This window comes from Melospiza melodia, chromosome Z (assembly GCF_035770615.1).
Source record: "Melospiza melodia melodia isolate bMelMel2 chromosome Z, bMelMel2.pri, whole genome shotgun sequence".
Lineage (NCBI taxonomy): Eukaryota > Metazoa > Chordata > Aves > Passeriformes > Passerellidae > Melospiza > Melospiza melodia.
The window spans coordinates 34,464,735-34,486,090 of record NC_086226.1 but is presented as its reverse complement, the minus strand read 5'-3'; the positions used below and the strand labels follow the sequence as shown (position 1 = coordinate 34,486,090).

The 21,356-nt window shown below is 40.0% G+C and overlaps 2 protein-coding genes across 2 annotated transcripts in view; one reads left to right on the top strand and one right to left on the bottom strand.

The window, feature by feature from the left end:
* Positions 1-1,472: 1,472 nt before the first annotated feature.
* On the top strand, positions 1,473-4,085 carry SMIM15 (small integral membrane protein 15). The gene is made up of 2 exons (XM_063179988.1): positions 1,473-1,596; positions 2,298-4,085. Exon 2 carries the CDS (start codon positions 2,322-2,324, stop codon positions 2,544-2,546), a length of 225 nt encoding a protein of 74 aa, XP_063036058.1. The 5' UTR covers positions 1,473-1,596; positions 2,298-2,321; the 3' UTR covers positions 2,547-4,085.
* NDUFAF2 (NADH:ubiquinone oxidoreductase complex assembly factor 2) overlaps positions 4,086-21,356 on the bottom strand; it is a 57,431-nt gene continuing 40,160 nt past the window's right edge. The window contains exons 3-4 of the mRNA XM_063179987.1: positions 18,540-18,580; positions 4,086-5,196 (exon numbers count right to left, since the gene is read on the bottom strand). Coding sequence (XP_063036057.1) covers positions 4,939-5,196; positions 18,540-18,580 — 299 coding nt within the window. The 3' untranslated portion in view covers positions 4,086-4,938. The remainder of the gene's footprint in view (positions 5,197-18,539; positions 18,581-21,356) is intronic.

The following is a 21,356-nucleotide window of genomic DNA, read 5'->3' as shown; positions in this document are numbered from 1 at the left end:
ATTTCAATTTACAAAAAGGGCATGAGGGAAGATCCAGGAAGACCTGTTGGTACAATCTCATTACCTGGAAAAAATATGGAGAAGACCACACTGGCTGCAGCTGAAAGGCACTTTCAGAATAATGCAATCATCAGGCAGAGTCAACAAAGTTTCACAGAAGGAAAGTCCTGTTTGGCAAGGTTACTGGCCTAGTGGTTGAAGGGAAGGACATGGATGCAGTTTTCCTGGATTAAGGAAGGATTAAGAATTCTTAAATTTGGATTAAGCCTTCTGATGCTGTCCCTGACAGCATCCTCCTGAACATGCTGTCCAACAGTGAGTTCACGGTGTGGCGGGTGAGGGGCTGTATCTGGCAGGTGACCAGCCACCAGCGGCGCTGCTTCTTTTGGTCAGCCCTGAAGCTGCCAGGCAGTTGTACCACATAATAGTTGTACCTTTCAAAAGAACTCTCCTCCCCTCCCCTCCCCTGGTACTGCAAGAGGCTGAACACAACAGATATGTTTTTAATAAAAACAAATAATGCAATTTTCTGCATAGCAAAAAATTCAGTATTTGACATACTGAAACTGAAGCAATCTAGATTATTAGTCAGGTGTCTTGTCAATAACTCTTTAGTCAAACATATTTTTATTTGGCTGTTTTCTTCCCTTGAAATAATATAAATATTCACATAAAGAAAATATATATGGAAGCAGATTGCTGTGGTGGCATTTGCTGGTATAGCACAGATAACTGATCCTGAATTGCTGGATACAATTAGAGATTTTTCAAGATCCTCTCATGTATTAGCCTAATATCCTAACCTGCACTTTTCCTTGCATTGGAAATATAACGAAGCTGTTTTTCACATGTATGTGTCTGTGCAAGGGGAGAAGGCTTGGTGCAACATACAAAGGAAAAACATGATTTTTTTTTTTAATTTATTTTTCAGTATGAGCATATAAAAGGCTCAGAATACACGGCGATCAGCTGATTACTCTTGCTGAGGTCAGTCCAGTGGGGAGCAGCGCAATAGCCAGCGGCTCCTGCCCGGCCATGTGTCCTCGAGCAGAGCCACACTGCGCCCACCCTAGCGGCTCAGCAGCCCCAAAAGGCCCGGGACACACAGCCGGCATCGTGCCGAGCCACCGCCCAGGCAGCCGCGGGCTGCTCCCGATCGCTCCACGCGCCGAGCGGCCCCCGCACGGAGACACCACGGGGCTCCCGGCTCCGCTGCGAGCCGCGTTCCCGCTTCCCGAGGCCATGGCACCGCGCCAACGGCCCATCCGGGTACCTCGGGAACTCCCTGTCCCGGCTCACAGCTCTCCCGGCCGTTCCCGGCGCGGCTCCCCGCGGGCGGGGCCGCTGCAGCCCCGCGGCGGGCGGGCTCTGCTGGGGCGGGGCGGGCGCCTCCTTCCTGTTTCCGCTCGGGATCACGGAGCGCGGCAGGGCCGCGGTACCGCGGGGCGGCGGCGGCGGCGGCGGGCGGCCCCGGCAGCGCGGCTCGGGCGGGCGGCGGGACATCGCCGTCCCCTCACGGCGCCGTGTGTTCTCTCCGCAGGGAGCTCGGCTCGCCCTTGCGCCGCTCGGCAGGCCCGGAGGTGCCCGGGGCCGCAGGTGAGGCGCTGCCGGCCGCGGCGGGGCGGGAGGCTCGCACAGAGGCGGTCGGGGCCGGGGCCGGCAGCGCTGCGGGGCTTTTGGGTGCCCCACGGCCGCCGGTTCAGTACCCAAAGCACTGCCGGGGCTCCCCCGCCTCCCTGGTGAAACCTGCAGAGAGAAACCAACCGGGCTGGCTTTCCTTCACTTCCAGGAAGGAAGGTTCACAAACCGCACTCTTTTTCCATTTAACAATACATTCTTAGCTTTGCAGCTCTGTTGGATTAAATACCAATTATTCTATAAACGCTGAACTTTAACATAGGGTCAGTGCTTTGTATTACACTTTCACATAGTATGCACTGCTTTTAACTTCTAGCAAAGACGATCTTGCCCTTTAATAGTGAACAAGGACAACTTATGGTACTTAGTATCACAGAATCGGTAGGGTTGGGAGGAACCTCTGGTATCATCCAGTCCAGCCCCACTGTGAAGGCAGGGTCACCTGGAGCAGGTGACACAGGAACCTGCCAACCTCAGCTTTGCGTATCTCCAGAGGGAGACCCCATGACTTCCCTGGGTTGCCTATTCCCATGATCAGCCACCCTCAATGTAAAGTTGTTCTTTCCCATGTGAAGGTGGAACTTGTTGTGTTTTGTTCTTTTGTATGTGCGCTTTTAATTTGCTGAGTACTCAGATTTTTTTTTTTTAATATTCTACAGGGTTTCCTCAGTAGAACAGAAAAGATGTTCGATATTAAGGCTTGGGCCGAGTACATTGTGGAGTGGGCTGCCAAGGACCCCTACGGCTTTCTCACCACTGTGATCTTGGCTCTGACGCCACTGTTTGTCATCAGCGCGGCACTGTCATGGAAGCTTGCAAAGATGATTGAGGCCCGGGAACGAGAGCTGAAGAAGAAACAGAAACGCCAGGAGAACATTGCAAAGGCCAAACGAACAAAGAAGGATTAAATGGGCAAAAATGGCCTTCCTTGTGCAAATAATCCACTTTTAAAATGAAATACTTGTACATATTGTGTTGCAACTGTCCTTTGATACTTGATCCTGTTATTTCTTGAAGTATAAAATTTAATACTTCCAGTGTAATTTTTTCCTGCTGATTTGTGTTAAAATTTGCCCGAGTGACACTTGTTAGAGTAATTAAATTTACTACTTGTATTCTAGTCTAGGTTGCTTTTCTAAATTTGCATGTTAAATTAAAAAAATAACCTCTTGGATGGCTTTGGAGGTAGATTTTTTTTTCTCTTAGCTGAGCTATGACTTAACAAGTGTCTTAAAATTATCAAGTTTAGGGGAAAATGTGAATAATAAACTGGATTACAGAAATGCAATTTTTGGCATACTTTGAGCAGGTCTGTAGAGACAAGCTACCTGTAGCATTAGATAGCAGACATGACTGATTTCATTTAAGGTCACTGCATATGGCTGTGTGTGCCCATAGGGCTACTGCAGTGTCTCTGATGGTGCTGCTTGTCTGCAAAAATAACCTACCTTAGCTTTTACTTTTTCCTGAACTACAAGCCATGAACAGACTTTAACTTCAGCCCAAGTTCCAGGAAACTGATTGCTTGTTCTTACTAGCTTCATTTCTCTTAAGGCACTCATGTTCTATAAAATACAGTACTGTTGTTTGAGCTTCCCTAACAATCACCTGAATGCTCCACCTGTAACTAATTTGGTTTTGCCTTCATAAATTCTTTATGCCTCAAAGAATAGCCGTAAGTTGGGTGAGACCAAAGACCCAGGTGTCCTAGTGTTCTGCTACAGCAGATGGCTGTGCAAGGGTGTTGCATGAGCTGGTGACAGTAGTTCTGGTGACAGTAACCACCTGGCTACCTTTGATCTAAGACTTGTGTTTAGGTAGGATTTTTGTTCTCATGGCCCTTCAAACTCTGCTGCCTTAAAGGTTGCAAGATGCTGACATAGTCAAAAAAGTCAGGTTTGTGTTGTAAATACATCAAAATTATCTAACCTTATTTCCAATTAATCTCTTCTTAATAGACTTGATTAATTTTTTAAAGCCTAATTTTTTAATAATAGTCTGTGGTGGCCTCTACATAGTATATTTCAAAAGAGCTTGTAGCAGTCATTAAGATTTTACATTTTGCATCAGCACAGAGTTGTGCATTCTAGCAGCTACTCTTTGATCAGGTTTAAAAATAAAACCTTAAAATAATACCATTGTTCAAATGAAGAGACCTATAGAGCTGGCTGACACCAAGGGGGATCAGAAGTGGGGAGTCTAACTGAAATTACTTTTAAGTAAATTTGAAGTTGATCCCCTTTCAATTTTGTTGGTGAAAGCAAGCATTATTGGAATATGACATTTGGGCATTTTATAAATATGTGAGATTAAGTCTCCATGTTTTGTATGAAGTGTTGTCAAATATGTATGTGTTCTACCTTTGATACCTACATAGCTTGAAACACAGGGAGGAAAACTGATGAGGGATACACTCCATAAATAAATTTGATACTTTTTGAAAAAAATTGTGTCATCTTCATTTTTATTTGAAGTTCTCAAACATCATCTCTAAGCAAATAATCTGCACATTTTATGTATCCAAACTATGGCCAAAATGATCTCATCATCTAGGGAAGTCCATGGATACACAAGGAATAAAAACTAGTATTTTTTTTAATATTCATGACAGTCCCTTGTTCCAGACCTAGTGTTATTTTCCAGCAGCTTTATCAAGTACTTCTAGCTTCTATTATAGCAGTTATATGTATTTTAACTGGTTTTACCCTGTACAAATTGCTGTCTGCAAATCAAACATTCAAATATGTTGACTGTTTTAAAATCAAACATTCAAATATGTTGATTGTTTTAAGTTCCAAGAACGTCTCTATGATGAGTACAGTGCGTAATCAGTGTAGTGTCATAGTGATTCCTGTTAATGAAATCAACTTTTCCGTCTGCTTGCCAGCGGAAAGCATGCTGGCACTGCCAAGGGATTTATTCTGAAGAGATGTCTTGGCAAAGGCTTGGGAAAATGTAAGTGTACAGACAACAATTCTTACTTCAAGAACAGTTTTAAAACTAAATTAGTCTTCAGGGAAAAAAGCAATTTAGACTTAAAGAAAATTTAGATAGTCTTTTAAAAATTAATTCAAGAGTGATGAGCAGCAACTATCAAAACCAAACTTAGTAACACACCATTTTTCACAAAACCCAAACACCTCAACAATACTTTGTCATGATCAAGCCTATTTGAATAGTTCTGCAAAAGTAACTCAAACTGCTTTAATAATACTTTATTGTAGTACTCTTGTATATAACAGCTGTGTATGTCATCTGTTAAAATATTAATCCATTAACAGTACCTGTCCATTAAATTGCTTATTTATTTTGACTACTACCACTGCCTGGTGGCATCCAGGCACCTGGCTGGAAGGTATTTGCAGTGCTTGTGGGGTCTTGTGAGGGCTCCTTCTTTCCATAGTAAGGAGCAGATGCGTGGCCTTTAACCTGAGTATGACTTGGTTCAGCAACAAGTCCTTCCTCATACTCCTTGGCCTGAAGCAGCTTATCCTTTTCAGATACATCCTTGACTTTCTGCTTCATTTCTTCTCTATAACTTTCATTCCTAAGAATCTCCTGAAAACACAGTAGAAAGATAATTAAGTCAAAAGCAAATGTGTTTCAATAAAGCATTTTAAACAGTCGCTTATTTTCTTAATTTAATAACCCACATTTGCAAGTATTAAAGTAAAATAAAATGTGGCCAAATTGTTGGTTTTCCACAACTGCAAATTCAACCCTAACTGTATTGTGTCCACTTCACTATTCTATTGGAACAAGAAGAAGAAATTAAGAAATTAAATACATCAACAAATGTGAAAGCACATTAAAACTAATTGCATTGTTTCCTATGTAGGAGTTGATACTTACAGATATTTATCATTTGCATCTGTTCCTGTAATTCACTATGCCTGTGGTGTTAGGTACCTTTGCCTCAGGGCACAGTTTTGGGAGAAACAGATGTGCAACCATTGGGGTCTTGCTTCTGCAAGACTACAAAAGAAATAACTAAAATCACAAAATCAGGGGTTGGTCAGGTTGGAAGATAGCACAGTGGGTCATTTGGTCCAAGTTCATTCAACCTCCATGCTCCAGCAGGGTCATCCTAGAGCACATGGCAGAGGATTGAGTCCAGGTGCTGCTTGATTATTTCCAATGAGAGAGACTCCTTAACCTCTCTGGTTAATCTGTTCCAGTGCTCAGTAACCCCACAGTAACATATTCATATAAAGGTCGAACTTCCTGGGCATAGGTGTCTGCCCATTGCCTCTTGTTCTATTGCCTGGCACCACTGAGCAGAGCCTGAATCCATCCTCTTGACACCCTCCCATCAGACACTGATAGACACTGATCATGTCCTCTCTCAGTCATCTCTCCTCAGCTTTTCTGGGTAGGAGGGGTGCTCCAGTCCCCTAACCAACTTCATTGCCCTCTGCTGGACCTGCTCCAGCAGTTCCATGTCTCTGCTGTCCTGGAACTGGACACAGCACTCAGGTGAGGCCTCAGCAGGGCTGAGTAGAGGGGCAGGATCACCTCCCTCCACCTGCTGGCAATGCTCTTCCCAATGCCCCCAGGATACCATTGGCCTTCTTGGCCACCAGGACACACTGCTGGCTCATGGAGAGCTTCTTGTCCACCAGGACCCCCAGGTCCTTCTCCACAGAGCTGCTCCCCAGCAGGGCAGCCCCAGCCTGTGCTGGTGCCTGGGGTTGTTCCTCCCCAGCTGCAGGACCCTGCACTTGCCCTTGCTGAATTTCACAAGGCTCCTCTCTGCCCACCTCTCCAAGCTGTCGAGGTCCTCTAAGGGCTGCACGGCCCTCTGGGGCATCAGCCATTGCTCCCAGCTCTGCATCCTCAGCAGACCTGCTCAGGAGGCATCTGTCCCTTCACCCGAGTCACTGGTGAGTAACTAAAACAGCCCTGGGCCTGTATTGAACCCTGGGGAACAGCAGCAGTGACGGCATCCATCCAGGCCCTGGGCCAGTGAAACATCCAGCCAGGCCCTGGGCCAGTGAAACATCCAGCCAGGCCCTGGGCCAGTGAAACATCCAGCCAGACCCTGGGCCACTGATACATCCAGCCAGGCCCTGGGCCAGTGAAACATCCAGCCAGACCCTGAGCCAGTGAAACATCCAGCCAGACCCTGGGCCAGTGACTGCACCCAGCCAGGCCCTGAGCCAGTGAAACATCCAGCCAGGCCCTGGGCCAGTGAAACATCCAGCCAGACCCTGGGCCAGTGAAACATCCAGCCAGACCCTGGGCCAGTGAAACATCCATCCAGGCCCTGGGCCAGTGAAACATCCAGCCAGACCCTGGGCCAGTGAAACATCCAGCCAGGCCCTGGGCCAGTGACTGCACCCAGCCAGACCCTGGGCCAGTGAAACATCCAGCCAGACCCTGGGCCAGTGATACATCCATCCAGGCCCTGGGCCAGTGAAACATCCAGCCAGACCCTGGGCCAGTGAAACATCCAGCCAGGCCCTGGGCCAGTGAAACATCCAGCCAGACCCTGGGCCAGTGAAACATCCAGCCAGACCCTGGGCCAGTGAAACATCCAGCCAGGCCCTGGGCCAGTGACTGCACCCAGCCAGACCCTGGGCCCGTGAAACATCCAGCCAGGCCCTGGGCCAGTGATTACAACCCTCTGGGTTCTGCCATTCAGCCAGTTCTCAATCCACCTCTCTGTCCACTCATCCAGTCCATAAATCTTGAGTTTTCCTACAAGGATGCTGTGAGAGACAGTATCAAAAGCCTTGCTGAAGTCAAGGTTCCACTGCTCTCCCTTCCACCATCCAGCTAGTTGTTTTACCATAAAAGTCAATCAGGCTGGTCAAGCATGACTTATCTGCAGTGAATCCATGGTGACTGTTCCTGATCACCTTCCAGTTATCCATGTGGATAGATATGGCCTCTAGAATTAAGAAAAAGCCTGAATTCTTTTCTCTATACCAGTATACTCCTCTGTGAACAAGAGACCATTTTTATTATTTTAGATCATTTTATTATTTTATTATTTTAGAGACCAGATATTATTTTAGGAATTTAGGTGCTAAAATACATGGGGTACTGCCAAGAGTTTAAATAGCAACTATGAACACCTAAGAATGCTTAAAAGAAAGTAATGAAAGAAAACCTTATGTAGGGGGTTGACCAAGGCTGAATGCCAGATACCCACCAGAGCTTGTCACCTCCCTCCACAGCTGGATGCAGGGAGAAAATATAGTGAAGAGTTCACAAGTTCAGGACTCTAAGATATCATGCACCGAATGCCATCACAAGCAAAACAGACTCAATCCTGTTGCAGAATGATGATAAATAAAATTAAATCTTAAAATCACCTCCCCCCTACCCCTCCCTTCTTCCCAGCTTTGTCTCCTCCCCGTAGCAAGTGCAGGGAGACGGAATGGGAGTTACAGTCAGCTGGGACCTCCATGGCTGCAGGGCCACAGCTGCCTCACCATGGTCTGCACCAGGGGCTGCAGGGGAGCCTCAGCTCTGGTGCCTGGAGCACCTCCTGCCTTTCCTTTCTCCCTGACCTCAGTGTCTGCAGATTTGGTCCTCTCATGTATTCTCTGCCTACACAAAAACTCCACAAAAAATTTTTAAGTCTCTTAAATATGTAATCAGAGAGGCATTACCACCATTTCTGATGGACCCAGCCTTGACCTTGTCCTCCTGCAACTGGCTAGGACTGTCTCTTCCAGACATGGAGGAAACTTCTGGCAGCTTCTCACAGAAGCCATCCCCGTAGCTGCCCTGCTACCAAAACCTGGCTTATACACCTTATCTTAGAGGTATCATGGAAAGCAACCCCTTTTCTTAGTTCTTAGTTGCTTCTGTACTTAAATTCACCGATACCGAGAGCAGAGGCAGAACCCTTTGCTTACAAATGGAAATTGAATGGAAATACACAAGTAATACACAAATGACACAAACTCAGAAGGGGTGAAAAATCTGACATGCTCAAATAGAAATATTGCCAAGCATTACAAGATCAAATTTTCATCAGGCAGTATAGCAAAACTTCTTTGTGGCATCTCTCAATTCTATTCTTGTTTACCACATGCCTATCTAAATCCACCACAACCTTACTGATTTCCACGGGATTACTCCTATGGTGCTTCTGATATACCCCTACTAAGAAACAAGTAAAGCAAACACCTTTGTGATAACTGAAGGCTCCATCATTGTCTCTGGTAAAACCATGGGAAGTGATTTATTAAAAGACAAATACAACCTACTTATTATGAACAGCTATTAATTTAAAATCTCTTCAAGTGATTACTTCAACACAAAGTTATCTTAATCAGGTAAGAGCAGCTGTAACTAAACACCAAATGCTCCAAGTCCATTTTAAATGTTGATATATAATTGTTCTCTGGTTCTCAGACTCAAATAAAGCTCTTTTAATCAGCTTTCTGTGGATGAAGTATAATTGTGATAGAGCAAAATGAAAAACTGGATCTCAAACAAACCCCATGAGAAATGATTCTTATTAGCAATTGCAAAAAAAAAAAAAAAAAAAACAAAACCAAACTGAAGAGACTTATTCAGAATTTTCTGTACAATTTACCAGGATACATTTTTTCTACTACAAAATGTACATATCCATTTTTGGCATTAAACTCATGCCACTAACACATACACTGAAATCACTGGGTTCCTGTGCTCAAGGTAAAGAAAATATTAATTGGAAATATTAGGTCAATTGGCATGTTAGAAAAACTGGGTCAAACACATTCTCACTTTGAGATTCCACTGGTAACCAATCCTTTACTGTCTGATTTGCTACAAAAAGTAACGGAGGGCTAAAAGTTAGTTTATTTCTGGGGTTTTTCTTTATTTTTTTGTTTAAGTTACATTGTCAGGTTCAAAACATTTATATTCTCTCCTTCAAGATGAATCACAGTATTTTTTAAGATGGCTATCTCTACTAAAACTGCCCCCCAGTAAGTTTTCTGCTAAAATATAAGTACACAAACGCGTAATGTGCTCTGACCATTAGGCAAAGCACAAAATCTTTCTATCCAACCCAGAGAACACATAACCTATCAGATAGCTGCCGGTTTTAAAGGATTAGCTTGTTCTTCCAACACTCTCTTTTTGTACAAATAAATTATATAAGCTCTTTGAACCAGCAATTCTCAGGAAATATATGGCATCTCAAGAGTATCAGAAATGTCCTCCACCAGTTTTACTAAAAGAAAATTCTAAAAAACAAAAAACGAAAAAATGCCTTAAGATATTCAGCCACATTTTAAAGCAGTCGAACCCCCTACGTGCAGATGTTCACTTTGAAATATATCAGCTCCCAGCATACAGAACAGGATACACATGATATGCCAAGAGCTACGTTCAACTACATGTTCTGCAGCTTATTTTTAGGTGGAAAGTAAAACAAGACATTTTATGACTGCAGGTTGTCCAGCTTTGGTGATTATTTTAAGTTGTATGAAGTTTTTAACACTTCTAACTTTTGGAGCTGCATGTCTTTTCTCCTTAGGTGGACAGAGTTTAAGAAAGTGCTGTCTAAGGTTTCCTTGAAGAACATTATTATTAAGGAAATACCAAAGTAGCCCTTTGTGGAGTTTGAGGCAGCTGTTTTTCATCCACAAAACTGCTGACTTCTGCATAATCTGACATCTTAGTATTGGTAACAGCTGCATGATCAAAGAATGAAAGATAGCATGCTCCTAGGAGCAACACAAGCTCAAGACATGTTGCTGTCTTCCAAGGGTGTTTCTGCAAAAGGCATTGGGCTGTATTTCCTGCCACCAGCATGAAATTTTCACTTCTGTTGCAAACTATATTTTTCGAAGCTCTGACATAACTCCAGCAACTGAGTTGTATCACAAAGTATCCTCTGTGGCATGGAAACTGTATTCACCTCCACTCCATACAAGCAGAAAAATCTACACAAAGGATTTCGGATGCCTACCTTACTGTACAGGAAGATCTGCTTTGTAGGGTAAATATTTGCAATGCAGCGGTTTTTTGCTCTTAAAGACTCCCATTTTGTCACTCCTTTCCCCTTCCTGAATAAATGAGTAGCTTTACAGAATTAATGAAATGAGTTGTTCTTGGAAGGAAGATGTCATGAATACAAAAGAGGGTTCTCTAGACACACTCACTCCTTCATGTGGAGTCTGGCTCAGTAGTGACCAGTCTTTGCTAAACACTTCTTGCTATTCTTCTCCACAGGCAGATGGTGGTACTGAACCCTTTCAGTCCTGCAGCACCTGCTGAACCCCAAACCCTGAGGAACCAGTTCTCCCCTCTCCGTGTGTCCCTCAGCCCTTAAGCTAGTCATAGTCACATCAGCACCTGCCTCCCACAAAACATGTTCCAACTCCTGGGCACAAAGTGTGAACAGAGCTCTAAGGATGCAGGTAAACGCAGATAGGCAGTACCAATGTACAGGCTCTAAGGGGCAGGGTTTAAGGGGTATTTTAACAGATTGGCACTTTCCAGAAGGTTTTGTAAACACCTAACCCTTTAATTACAAGAGTTTTATGTATTATTAATTTTGAGAAAAATGTCACTTCTTTTTTCAGATGCATTTGTATTTTGATTATATTAGAAATAAATAGTTTCTTTATGTTGTCTTAGAAACTATTTCTACTTCCCAGGTTACCATAAGTTGAAATACTCCTGATTTCTCTTGATTTGCATCTTGTTGGCTAGTTACTATTTGCTGCCAGAACTGAGAAACAGCTGGACAGATTTTCTAAACTGTAGACAGTGCAATTCATTGAATAGTCACATTTTGTGCATAGTTTGAATATTTTATGTTTAATCATGAATTAATTTGAACTTAGAACTCTGCCTGTTAAAAATTCATACCTGTAGGTTGACAAAAATTGAAAAAAATAACAAATGGGATGAAAAAATTGTTTTGGCAGAGTATTAGAGAAATTGATGTAAGACAATTTAACATGTCAGAATTTTTCTTCATTATCAAATTAACTGAAACTCAGGCAAAATCCTAGAAGTTAAGCTGAGTCACTATTTTTTAGAATGTCACCAAACAATTAAACTAAACTACATTTTCCAGTTTGGCAAGTTAAGTGGCAAGATGAGATAACTGGCTATTACATCATATTTCAAGAGTAGGAGGCAGAGAGACGACCTCATCTTTGGGAAGCACTGAATGTTCTGATCCAGGGCAGGTCTTGATATCTCAGCAACACGAGCCCAGCAGTACCAGCAACATGAGCCCAGCAGTACCAGCTTGGGAATGAGAAATAATGTGGTAAATGAAAAGCTGTCACTACATGGCAAAAACATATGAGCAGTTTGAAATAGAAAAGCTTATCTGGATTAGACAAAATAGTTATTTAAATCAAACAGTGACTCAACTGACTGCTAATTTTGTAAAGAACATACACTAAATATCCTTGATCCATCAACAAACAACATTAATCAAATCAATTTAAGATTTGTTTTATGCAGGTTCAGTTTTTGAGCAAATCTCTGATCAGTTACAATATTTAGTTTTACATGCAGAGCTAATACCACATTTACTACCATGCTAAGTCAGTTAAATATTAATCATAACTACAGAATCTCTGGCATGAGCTGACATAGTTTCTAGGGCACCACAGTGTAATACACTTTTGTTTGGCAAGAGCATGTAGAGGCAAAAGGAAGAGACACCGGACTGTAAGGCATATCACCAACACATGGAGACAGTAGGGGTTTGTGCCTGAATTATTTTTACAGTTCTGCAAAAGTATTTGTCCAGAACTACACATATATTCAAGGTTACAGATGAGAGTTAGTAGAAGCAGCAAGAAACACAAATTAGCCTGGCACCACTGCACTCTGCCCTGAATAAAGGACAACACATAGCTCTGATCTCCACAGAGCAAACAAGGAACTGTAGCTGTGACTCAGTTGCAATTTGGTCCTTGCTTTCCCTAGTCTACATATGATGTAATTTGTACCAGCCCTTTTCCTGGTACGCTTCCCTTTGCCCTGCACCCCCACTCAGCTGTGCTGTCAGTGAATCAGGACACAGAGCCAGTGCTCCATGCACTCCTTCCCACATGGACAGGAGCAGAAAAGCAGCACCAGCTCTTTCTTCTGCCACCTTGGAATGCACAGCATGGGCAGTCTAGAAGCAATGGGACAAACTGGTGCCCCAATACTCCTCTGCGGAGGTTGGGCAAGCAGTTATATTTCAAACTTGAAGAGAAAGTAAAAGTGAACAAGAGGTAGAAATCCAAAAGATGATGGCTTCTGCAAATGCTCAAATATTTTTTTTTAATTGATTTCTATGACTACTCCCTTCTATTTAATGTCTTCATAGCTCAGTTCTTTATACTGTCAAATTTTATTGCCCTTTTGCACCAAATAATAATCCTCCCTGGAATCATGCATAATTGACTATGCAAAACGCTATTAAGTGCAACCTAAGTTATTGAATATGGCCCAAATCCTGGTTGTGATTCTGGACAACAATGGTGGGAAATATTTTGCTCGGAGACATGTTTATCCCTGTGCTTTTAAAATATTTTTTCCTTGAATCTGTTAATCATACTACAGCTTTTGATGGCTTCAGAAGTAAATTACTCATGCGTTAAACCCCAATCTCTATGTAATAATGTACAATCTCCATATCAGTGTTCTCATTTTACAACTTCTCAACTGAAGCACCTGAAAGCAGACAGAGGCAAAACTATAACATGCAATCCCAACAGTGTCAAACAAAGCATTTTTCTAAACTGCATTCCTTAAAGGAATGTAAATTCTGTGTAAACTACTCTACATAAATGAACCTGCTTTTGATCATACCATCTTTCAAATAAGCAATACTTATGATCAAACAAATGGGAAGAGTGGATTTATTGTGGGAACTAAATAGAATTTAATTTCAATGTAATTATTTGGGGGTAGATAGGAAGAAACCTTATGCTTATTACAACTCACTGAAGTATGTTTTTTCCACACTTGACAAGGAGTTTGCCAAAACGGATAATTATGGATACCCTAGAAATAGTTTGAAAGAATACAGTCATCATCACATTAGGCTTTTTTAGCATTTCACCGTCTATCCAACTGTGCAATTCAGAACTCACTGAATTTTATTCCTGTGTGACAAGTACATGCTGCATGAGAAAAGCTGCTGTTTATTGTGGTTTTCAATTTCAGCCTATTTTCAGGATCTTGATGCTAATTGAAGGAACATGCAATTCTACTTTACTTCCCATTAAATACTAATGTAACACACACATACAGAGCAACAGAGAGGTTTCAGTTCAAACTGAGATTTGTGGCTGTGCAGCCCTGTGTGTGCTACAGAGGAAGCACCTTCTAGATCAACAGGGAAGTGTTATCTGTGTACACAAAGATATGTTACTATATGTTACTATAACATATACCATAGCATATGTTACTATGGGTTCACACCTACCACTTTCAGGATACCACGCTGGTGGGTTCAGAGATAAACCACATTTCCCTCCACACCACTTTCTCTCGGCATTGCCATAATTGCAAGTTTCCTCATTAGTTTTCTGACACCCCAACAAAGTCTGTAATTTTATTTCTGTCTCCATTCTACAGACATGGCCTTAAATAATGTCAGGTTTCTCAGATACCCTTGAACTTCAGGACACTGTCAGAAGTAGTGTGTAACTAGAAGATCTGTTGTGGGAGAAAATAAAAGTTAGATTTCTAAATATATATCAAAATATATCTTGTGTTATAGATGGCAGAATTCTTTAAAAGCCTCTACAATTCTGATTCCCTCTGAAATAAGAAAAAAAAATCAAATAGAAGTTAGGCACAGAAAGGTCTGAAGAGAGGTTTTCTCCTTGTCTTCATGAGCATCTTTTCATTCCTTTCCAAACAAGATGTGAAAAATCCAAAATATAAAGACAGGTTTAAATTTCTGTAGCCAGAAGGAAAAGTGGGGGTAGGGGAATTTGCAAGACTGCACATTTACATTTAACTAGGAAATTTTTGCATGAGCTATACAGAAGGTGGACTGTGGCTCAAAGAGTGGAAGGGAACAGCCTCTTACAGAAATAATTTCCATGGATGGAACATCCTTTCTGTAAAACAACTGCTATATTTCAAAACTACTTTTGTTAATAAATTCTAACAAAATTAAAGCTCAGCAGGTGAACTAATACACATGCAAATTGATAAATTATTAAATCTGCTTCTACAAAATAGCATTTGATTAAAATGATTTTAATATTAGTAGCCTTTAAAACATTCTCATTAATTTCAAACTTTAAGGTCCTTAGATAGTGACATATTTCCTATTTGCCAAAACACTTACTACATACATCTAGTTTCCTATAAACATAATAAAGAAAGTTATTAGTCAACTTAGTTATTAATAAATATTAATTATTTAATTACATAAAATTATAATTAAATTACATTTTAACCAGTTTAACTTAGTTAGTTAAACTAGTTAAAATATAATTTAGAGCTGCACAGGAATCAAGGTAATCATTTTCCTCAGACAACCATATATGATCATACTCAATACACATATAAAAGGACAGATGACAGGATGCTACAGTACTGCAAAAATATTTGTATTCAAGCTCAGATTCTCACTGTTATTAAGGAGTATATACACACATACTGTACACATGCTCAAATAGGACAAAGGTGTGATCCAGAATTCTATATCAAGAGAGATTCCCCGATTACCATAGGAACAGAGTATGTTTAAGCAGAACATTAGAAACAACATGATCTGCACTAATTTGTCAAGTTATCATCCTTATCATAACTAAGCTGAGACTTGGCATATTTCAAGCTGTAAAAAAATCAAAAGACAACCAGCTGTTAACCAGTATCCCAGAAAATTATTTTAAAAACCAAGGCTTCCAGCATTAACATTCCTTATGTATGTGGCCAAGTTAGGAATAATGAAAGTGATGAGCAGCATTCATGAATTATGTCTAGCCAGACAGAGAAGGCCAAGTGACTTCCTTCAAAAATGGGGAAAAAGGGATGGGCACATAAGGAGGAAAGAAACCATTAGGGATGTGGTATAATTAACACTGCACAAGATGACTTGGAGTATTCTTCCATAAAAAAAAAAACCCAAACAAACCAGGAGAGAGAAACTAAAGAGAGAGGTAAAACAACCTCTTCTGAGCAAAACTGAAAACTTTATAATGAAAACAAGCAAACAAACAAACAAAAAAAAAATCAGGTGTTTGTGGAGAAAAGAATGGCTTGATTACAAAACATTATCAAGTCTCAAGAAAATCACCAGCAGATTTAGCTTGATGTCATGACCCAATTATTCTGACCACTGTCAGGGAGGAACAACTCACATTTGTTCTCACTTAAATGACTGCCATGTCCTCATGATTCTGAATGACATTTTGTTAGCCTACACTATTTACCAAACTATTGGTTCCCAACATGTGGTCATCAGTGTGATCAGTATGATCCAACTCTGCAATATTTTCAATTAAAAATTCATCATGAAACCTGGTAATCAGAGTAGTTGAGCAACCTCTATTATCAATAGCCAAGAGCTAATAAAAGAAAAGAGAAATAAAAAAACCCCCATATATATGATTCAAAAGGGGCATGGTAGACTAACAGAGGTGGAACAGAAATTGTAATAAGTTTAACATATGTCATTTGATATAAGAAAGAAAAAAAAATGACAGGCAAAGGACAGGAAAGAGAGGAAAACTATTCAAAAAAGTATTTTCACAGACTGCAAAGGTAGGAACATAGGCACCTCCAGAAACTTTAGGTTTTTGTTGGGTTGTTACAATAAGATGATGAGAGCAAAATGTCATTAAAGCAAAAACATAAAATTTGTGGGCTTTACATCCTTTTTCAGAAATAGTCTGGTCTCATGAGAAATACACAAAAGAACAAAGATTTTGTTATACAGGATTTCAACATGGAATATGCAACAAATTTCTCTTGTTTCATAGCTGTCAAACAGCAGTTTATAATACCATCTTTACTGTCAAAAGGGGAACATAATATGGAATAGCAGCCAGTAAGGTTTATGTAGCTAAAACACTAAATCAAATCAGCCCTACAAATAGGGACCAAACATTATGCTATATGTACTTCACTACTATAATTATATTAAGATGAAAGGATTTGTGCCACTTTCAAATTAGGAGAAAAACAGATCATATATAGCGCCCCAAACTATTCTCCATAACAGAGAAAAAAATTATGCTTTACTATCACATATTAAAAATATGACTGGAGCACTCTTCAAAATATTAGGAAGAATTTTTAACATAGTTATATTTTAACTACTTTTTCTTACACAGGAAAAAATCATTTAGAGATTACTTGAAAAGTTAACTATTTTTAAATTCCTAGTTTATAATTTCTGCTCTGTGATATGGTCAATGCACAGCCCTGCAGGTGAAGTACCTAGCTGCTAAATTATTTCTCAGATCTATTACCCCATGAAACTAAAAATATAAGAAGTCCTGTAACTCTAAATGCACCATTCGTCACAGCAGTCTTTCACTCTCTATAAATTGCTTTTTCTGGAAGGTAAAATATTTAGAACACTATTGTTCCACAATTCTCTCACCTGTGGAGACTTCTTGCTCCCTATTTCAAAAATGAACCAACATCTCTAGTACCAGAAGGAGTTTTATTGCACCAAGTCCAAACCCAAGGCTGCCTGTCTTAGAGAAGATTTACCTCAGGACAACTATCAGAGCAGCCTGGCTCACAGAAATGATAGAACAAAAGACACATAACACTTCTCATCTTCAAACATCACAATAAGTGGTAATTTTAACAATAAAAGTTGTTTGCATATAGTTGGTATAAGCCAGAAGTAATTAAAATTAGGTCAGTCCAAACTTAGATGGAGCAACTGTTGTAGTATCAGTTCCATGGCTCTACATAAGTAACTGGATTAGGGAGGGAAGGGAAAAAAAATTTAAAAATTAAAAAAAAAAAAAAAAAAAGTACACATTTACTACTTCCCTGAATAGGTTTAAGGATAAATTTAACTTAAACTTCTTTCATTCATGGATGTAGTCCTTACTGTCTCTATAGCCTCAGTAGCAAGTGTGAAAGAGGGGCAGACAGAATTAGTTGAAAAGCTGTATGTTGTGTAGGAGCTTGTTTCAATGACAAGCTTCCTCAGGTCATCTCAGCTCACAGGCAGTCAGGACAACTTTTCACAGGCCACGATGTTCCAGAAGATCGCAGCGACCAAATGGCTGGATATGCCAACATATCTTCAGGGATCCGAACTTGACACAGTTACTCCTGATGCAAGTCAAGTATCTGCCTCCTTGGGTGTAATTTTGAATCTTCTGCAGCAAACTGTCTCCTCTCTCATTCCTAGCTGGTGCTTAGCACCTTACAATAGAAATGCTGGGCAAGTCATGTGCGTGTGTACATGCATCTGGCATGCACAGAGCAGAAGACTTGTTTTTAAACTCCTTACAGCATAAAAGACACTAGGGGACATTTCTCTGCTTTCTCTTATGGAAAAAGACATATTTCCCTGTAGCATTAACACTGTAAAATGCTAGTGCAATTGGTTTTCTTGTTTTGATGACTCCACTGCCAGCTGGGATTGAAACCCACACTTTAGTATCAACTACCACGAAAAAAAACTTACATTAATTAAAAAGCCATAGCAGTAATTTAGGAATTTTTCAATTGAAGAGACTCTTCAATGGTTATGATCATCTTAAAGAACCTATGTATACCATCTTAAAAGAATTCATACAGAGAATGACTAAAGAATAATGGAGTTTATTTTACTTTTTGCTAAGTGTTAGATATGTAGTCAGTGTGCATTTTCATCAATTAGGCAAGGAACATACTAAATTCTCCCCCATAAGCGGCAGATTACTGCACTGATGAGTCCACTATAAACTAATTATGGTAGTTTAATTTCACCAATTGAAAATTTTAACATTTCATCTTACCTCAATTGTGGGTGGATCTTCTCTCTTTTTTCTTATCCATGCTGAAAAAAAATAAAAATCAAATGGATTATTTCAAAGATCAAAAACAGTATTAAAACTCAAAATTATTATTAATTTGTAACAAAAAGCAAGTATTTATGAAAAAATTACACTAGAATTCACCACAATCTGGCAAACCTGTCATTTTCCAAAATGTAGGCACAAGATGTTATTTCCTGTTTCAATACTTGCTCTTCAGAGAAGGGAGAGGTGGGGGGTGGTGTCACCTCTATATAGAGACATTTGGCATGGTTTACATAGCACCTTGGTTGTCAAAACAGGGCTTAAAGAGCAGGGCTTATGGCACAGGCTTATTGTTGAACTTGCAATACAGAGATGAGGTACACCCTAAGAAAATGACTAGCTGACTAATGGAAAGAACAGCCTTAGACCACTCTGGTGAAAAAGGATTCCTGTTCATGCTTCAGACATTCTTAAAGCTCAAAAATTTTTATGTTACTACCAGGTAGAATTCAGGTATGAAAGGTTCAGCCCCAGATCTGAGTGAGGGACTGCAGAGCCTGGACTGAACACATCATGTGGCTCTGCGGGATTGCTCACTGCCAGGAGGGGCGGGTACTGTGAGTGGGAGAAGGATTCGCTGGAAAAGACAGCAGAGGAATGAAGGAATGAAAGCAGAGGCAATGAAAGCTGTCCTGTGGCTCAGGGTTTCTGAATGAGATCCACGGATATTTGCCTACTCCTGTCACTATCACTGCTGTTAGCTGGGACTGTCAGGAGGCAACAATCCAGACACCACATCACAGACACTGACAGGTCTCACTTTGTCAATGAATTAAGAGAGAGAGCTCCAACTATTACAGACATTATTTAGAGGAATGACCTGACACCAAATTTAGAAATACCACTACTGTAGCATTTTTTCATGGCTTTTTAATTTACACATTTGTCTTTTCTGCACATATTTTTCAAATTAATTAGAAGCAGAATGCAAGCAGCCAGTAGTGAACAGAATGACAAACATAAGGAAAGCCACTTCCAAGTGCAGAGATACAGAAAAATGTTATTTCATATGTTTGTTTAGGTAATCAAGATTTTTGTTACTATACTTGAAAATTAGAGCAAAAATAACATTTTGCTATAACACACTCAAATTCCTGGCCTCACCTGTTGTCATCTATAAAACACAGAAATGCTTTAAGAAGTAAATATTATGTATTTTAATTTTCTAATACCATCTGTGCTGCATTTTGAAGGGAACCAGGGAATGATTTAGACCAGTCTAAGACACTAAAACCTGCACAGTCATAACATAATTTCATTTCTCAAAAAGCAACTACATAGAAGCTGAAACACTAACATCAGCAGCAGTATGCAACTGGTTTTAGGGAGAATAGGTTCCAATTAACATAAGAACAAATGGAGATGAAATGGTAGAACAGCTTGGAATTTATCCAGGATGGCAAGGCCAACAGCCTTGGTTAATGGTAAAGTTTAATGGTAAAATACCTGCAAAGATATGAAGCAAGGTAATGCTTTTGGTTCTTGTCTATCAGATGCCACTTCTGAAGATATGTCGTTTTAAATGTCTTTCTCAGACTACTCTTCTTAAAAGCAGTCCCTGTCATCTCTTCTCAGCATTTCTAACAAATAAATAGGTCCAAATCTATTGTCCTTGTGGAGAAGTGACAGAGCTATAAAGAGTTAGCATCACACTTTCTGCAAGTTTTATGTCAGTGGAAAGAAAAACAGCCCAATAATGTAATCAAAATACAACTACGTGCCTTTCTATTAAAACTATAGAACTATATAACTTTTTGTATGCACCTCTAGTAGGACTTACAAACATTTAAATTCTACTAGGACTTCAAACTGCAAAATCTGGTAAGATGAAAGACTAAACTGAGACTGTCACTACCCAGCTGGCAGCCTTGCATACACTTTGTAACAAAACCAACCATGCTATTGAAGAAAATCTTATCACATAAGCATTTCCTCCTGAAGGAAGTTACCTTTGTCCATACTCAACAACAATTTCAGATTACTGAAATACTTGGCAACGTCATTCAGAAAAAAATGTAAAAAGCAGTAGAGATTTCAGATACAGCAAAGTGTGTATACTAAAAACTAATCAATAAAACATACAGCTGGAGGAAGGCAAAAATACTATTTCAAAATGTCTCATAAAAAGTAAAGCATAAATCATCAAAACTTAACAGATTACTTTCAATGAAATATCATCTACTTTGCTATGCCTTGCTTCTGACCTATGGAAGGACAGTACCACTGTTTTCTATCCCACAGCTATCAACATGTAAAAATTGCTTTACTTTATTTGAAATTGCCTGTATTTTCTTAAAACACCAGCTGCATTTTAATTTCAGATCATTATAATAACTGATCCTCAAAGAAAAAATTTGAAATAAAAATTAAGCTGCAGCCAAAAAGTACTGCTGAAATATAAACAGTACAATAGATTTTCTTTCAAGACCACTTGTGACTTTCAGCAGTTTTTTGACTAATGATTTTCAGATGAATGGAATACTTCTAGTAAATTATTTTATAATTTAATTATCTACCTCATTTTAAAAGCTGCAAACAAAACAGTGAAGGGTAACACAATCACATATGTCCTGTGAACAAAGGCCGTGAAATAAGGACCACTCCACAATACATTTTCATTCATTAACTGAACTCAGTACCAACACTCAAAAGCAAAGAAACAAATGTTAATTTAGGAAGGGTTTTCATATCAAACATTCCATAATAGAACTGCATCTATTTAAATACATAAATAATGCACACAGTTTTAACACT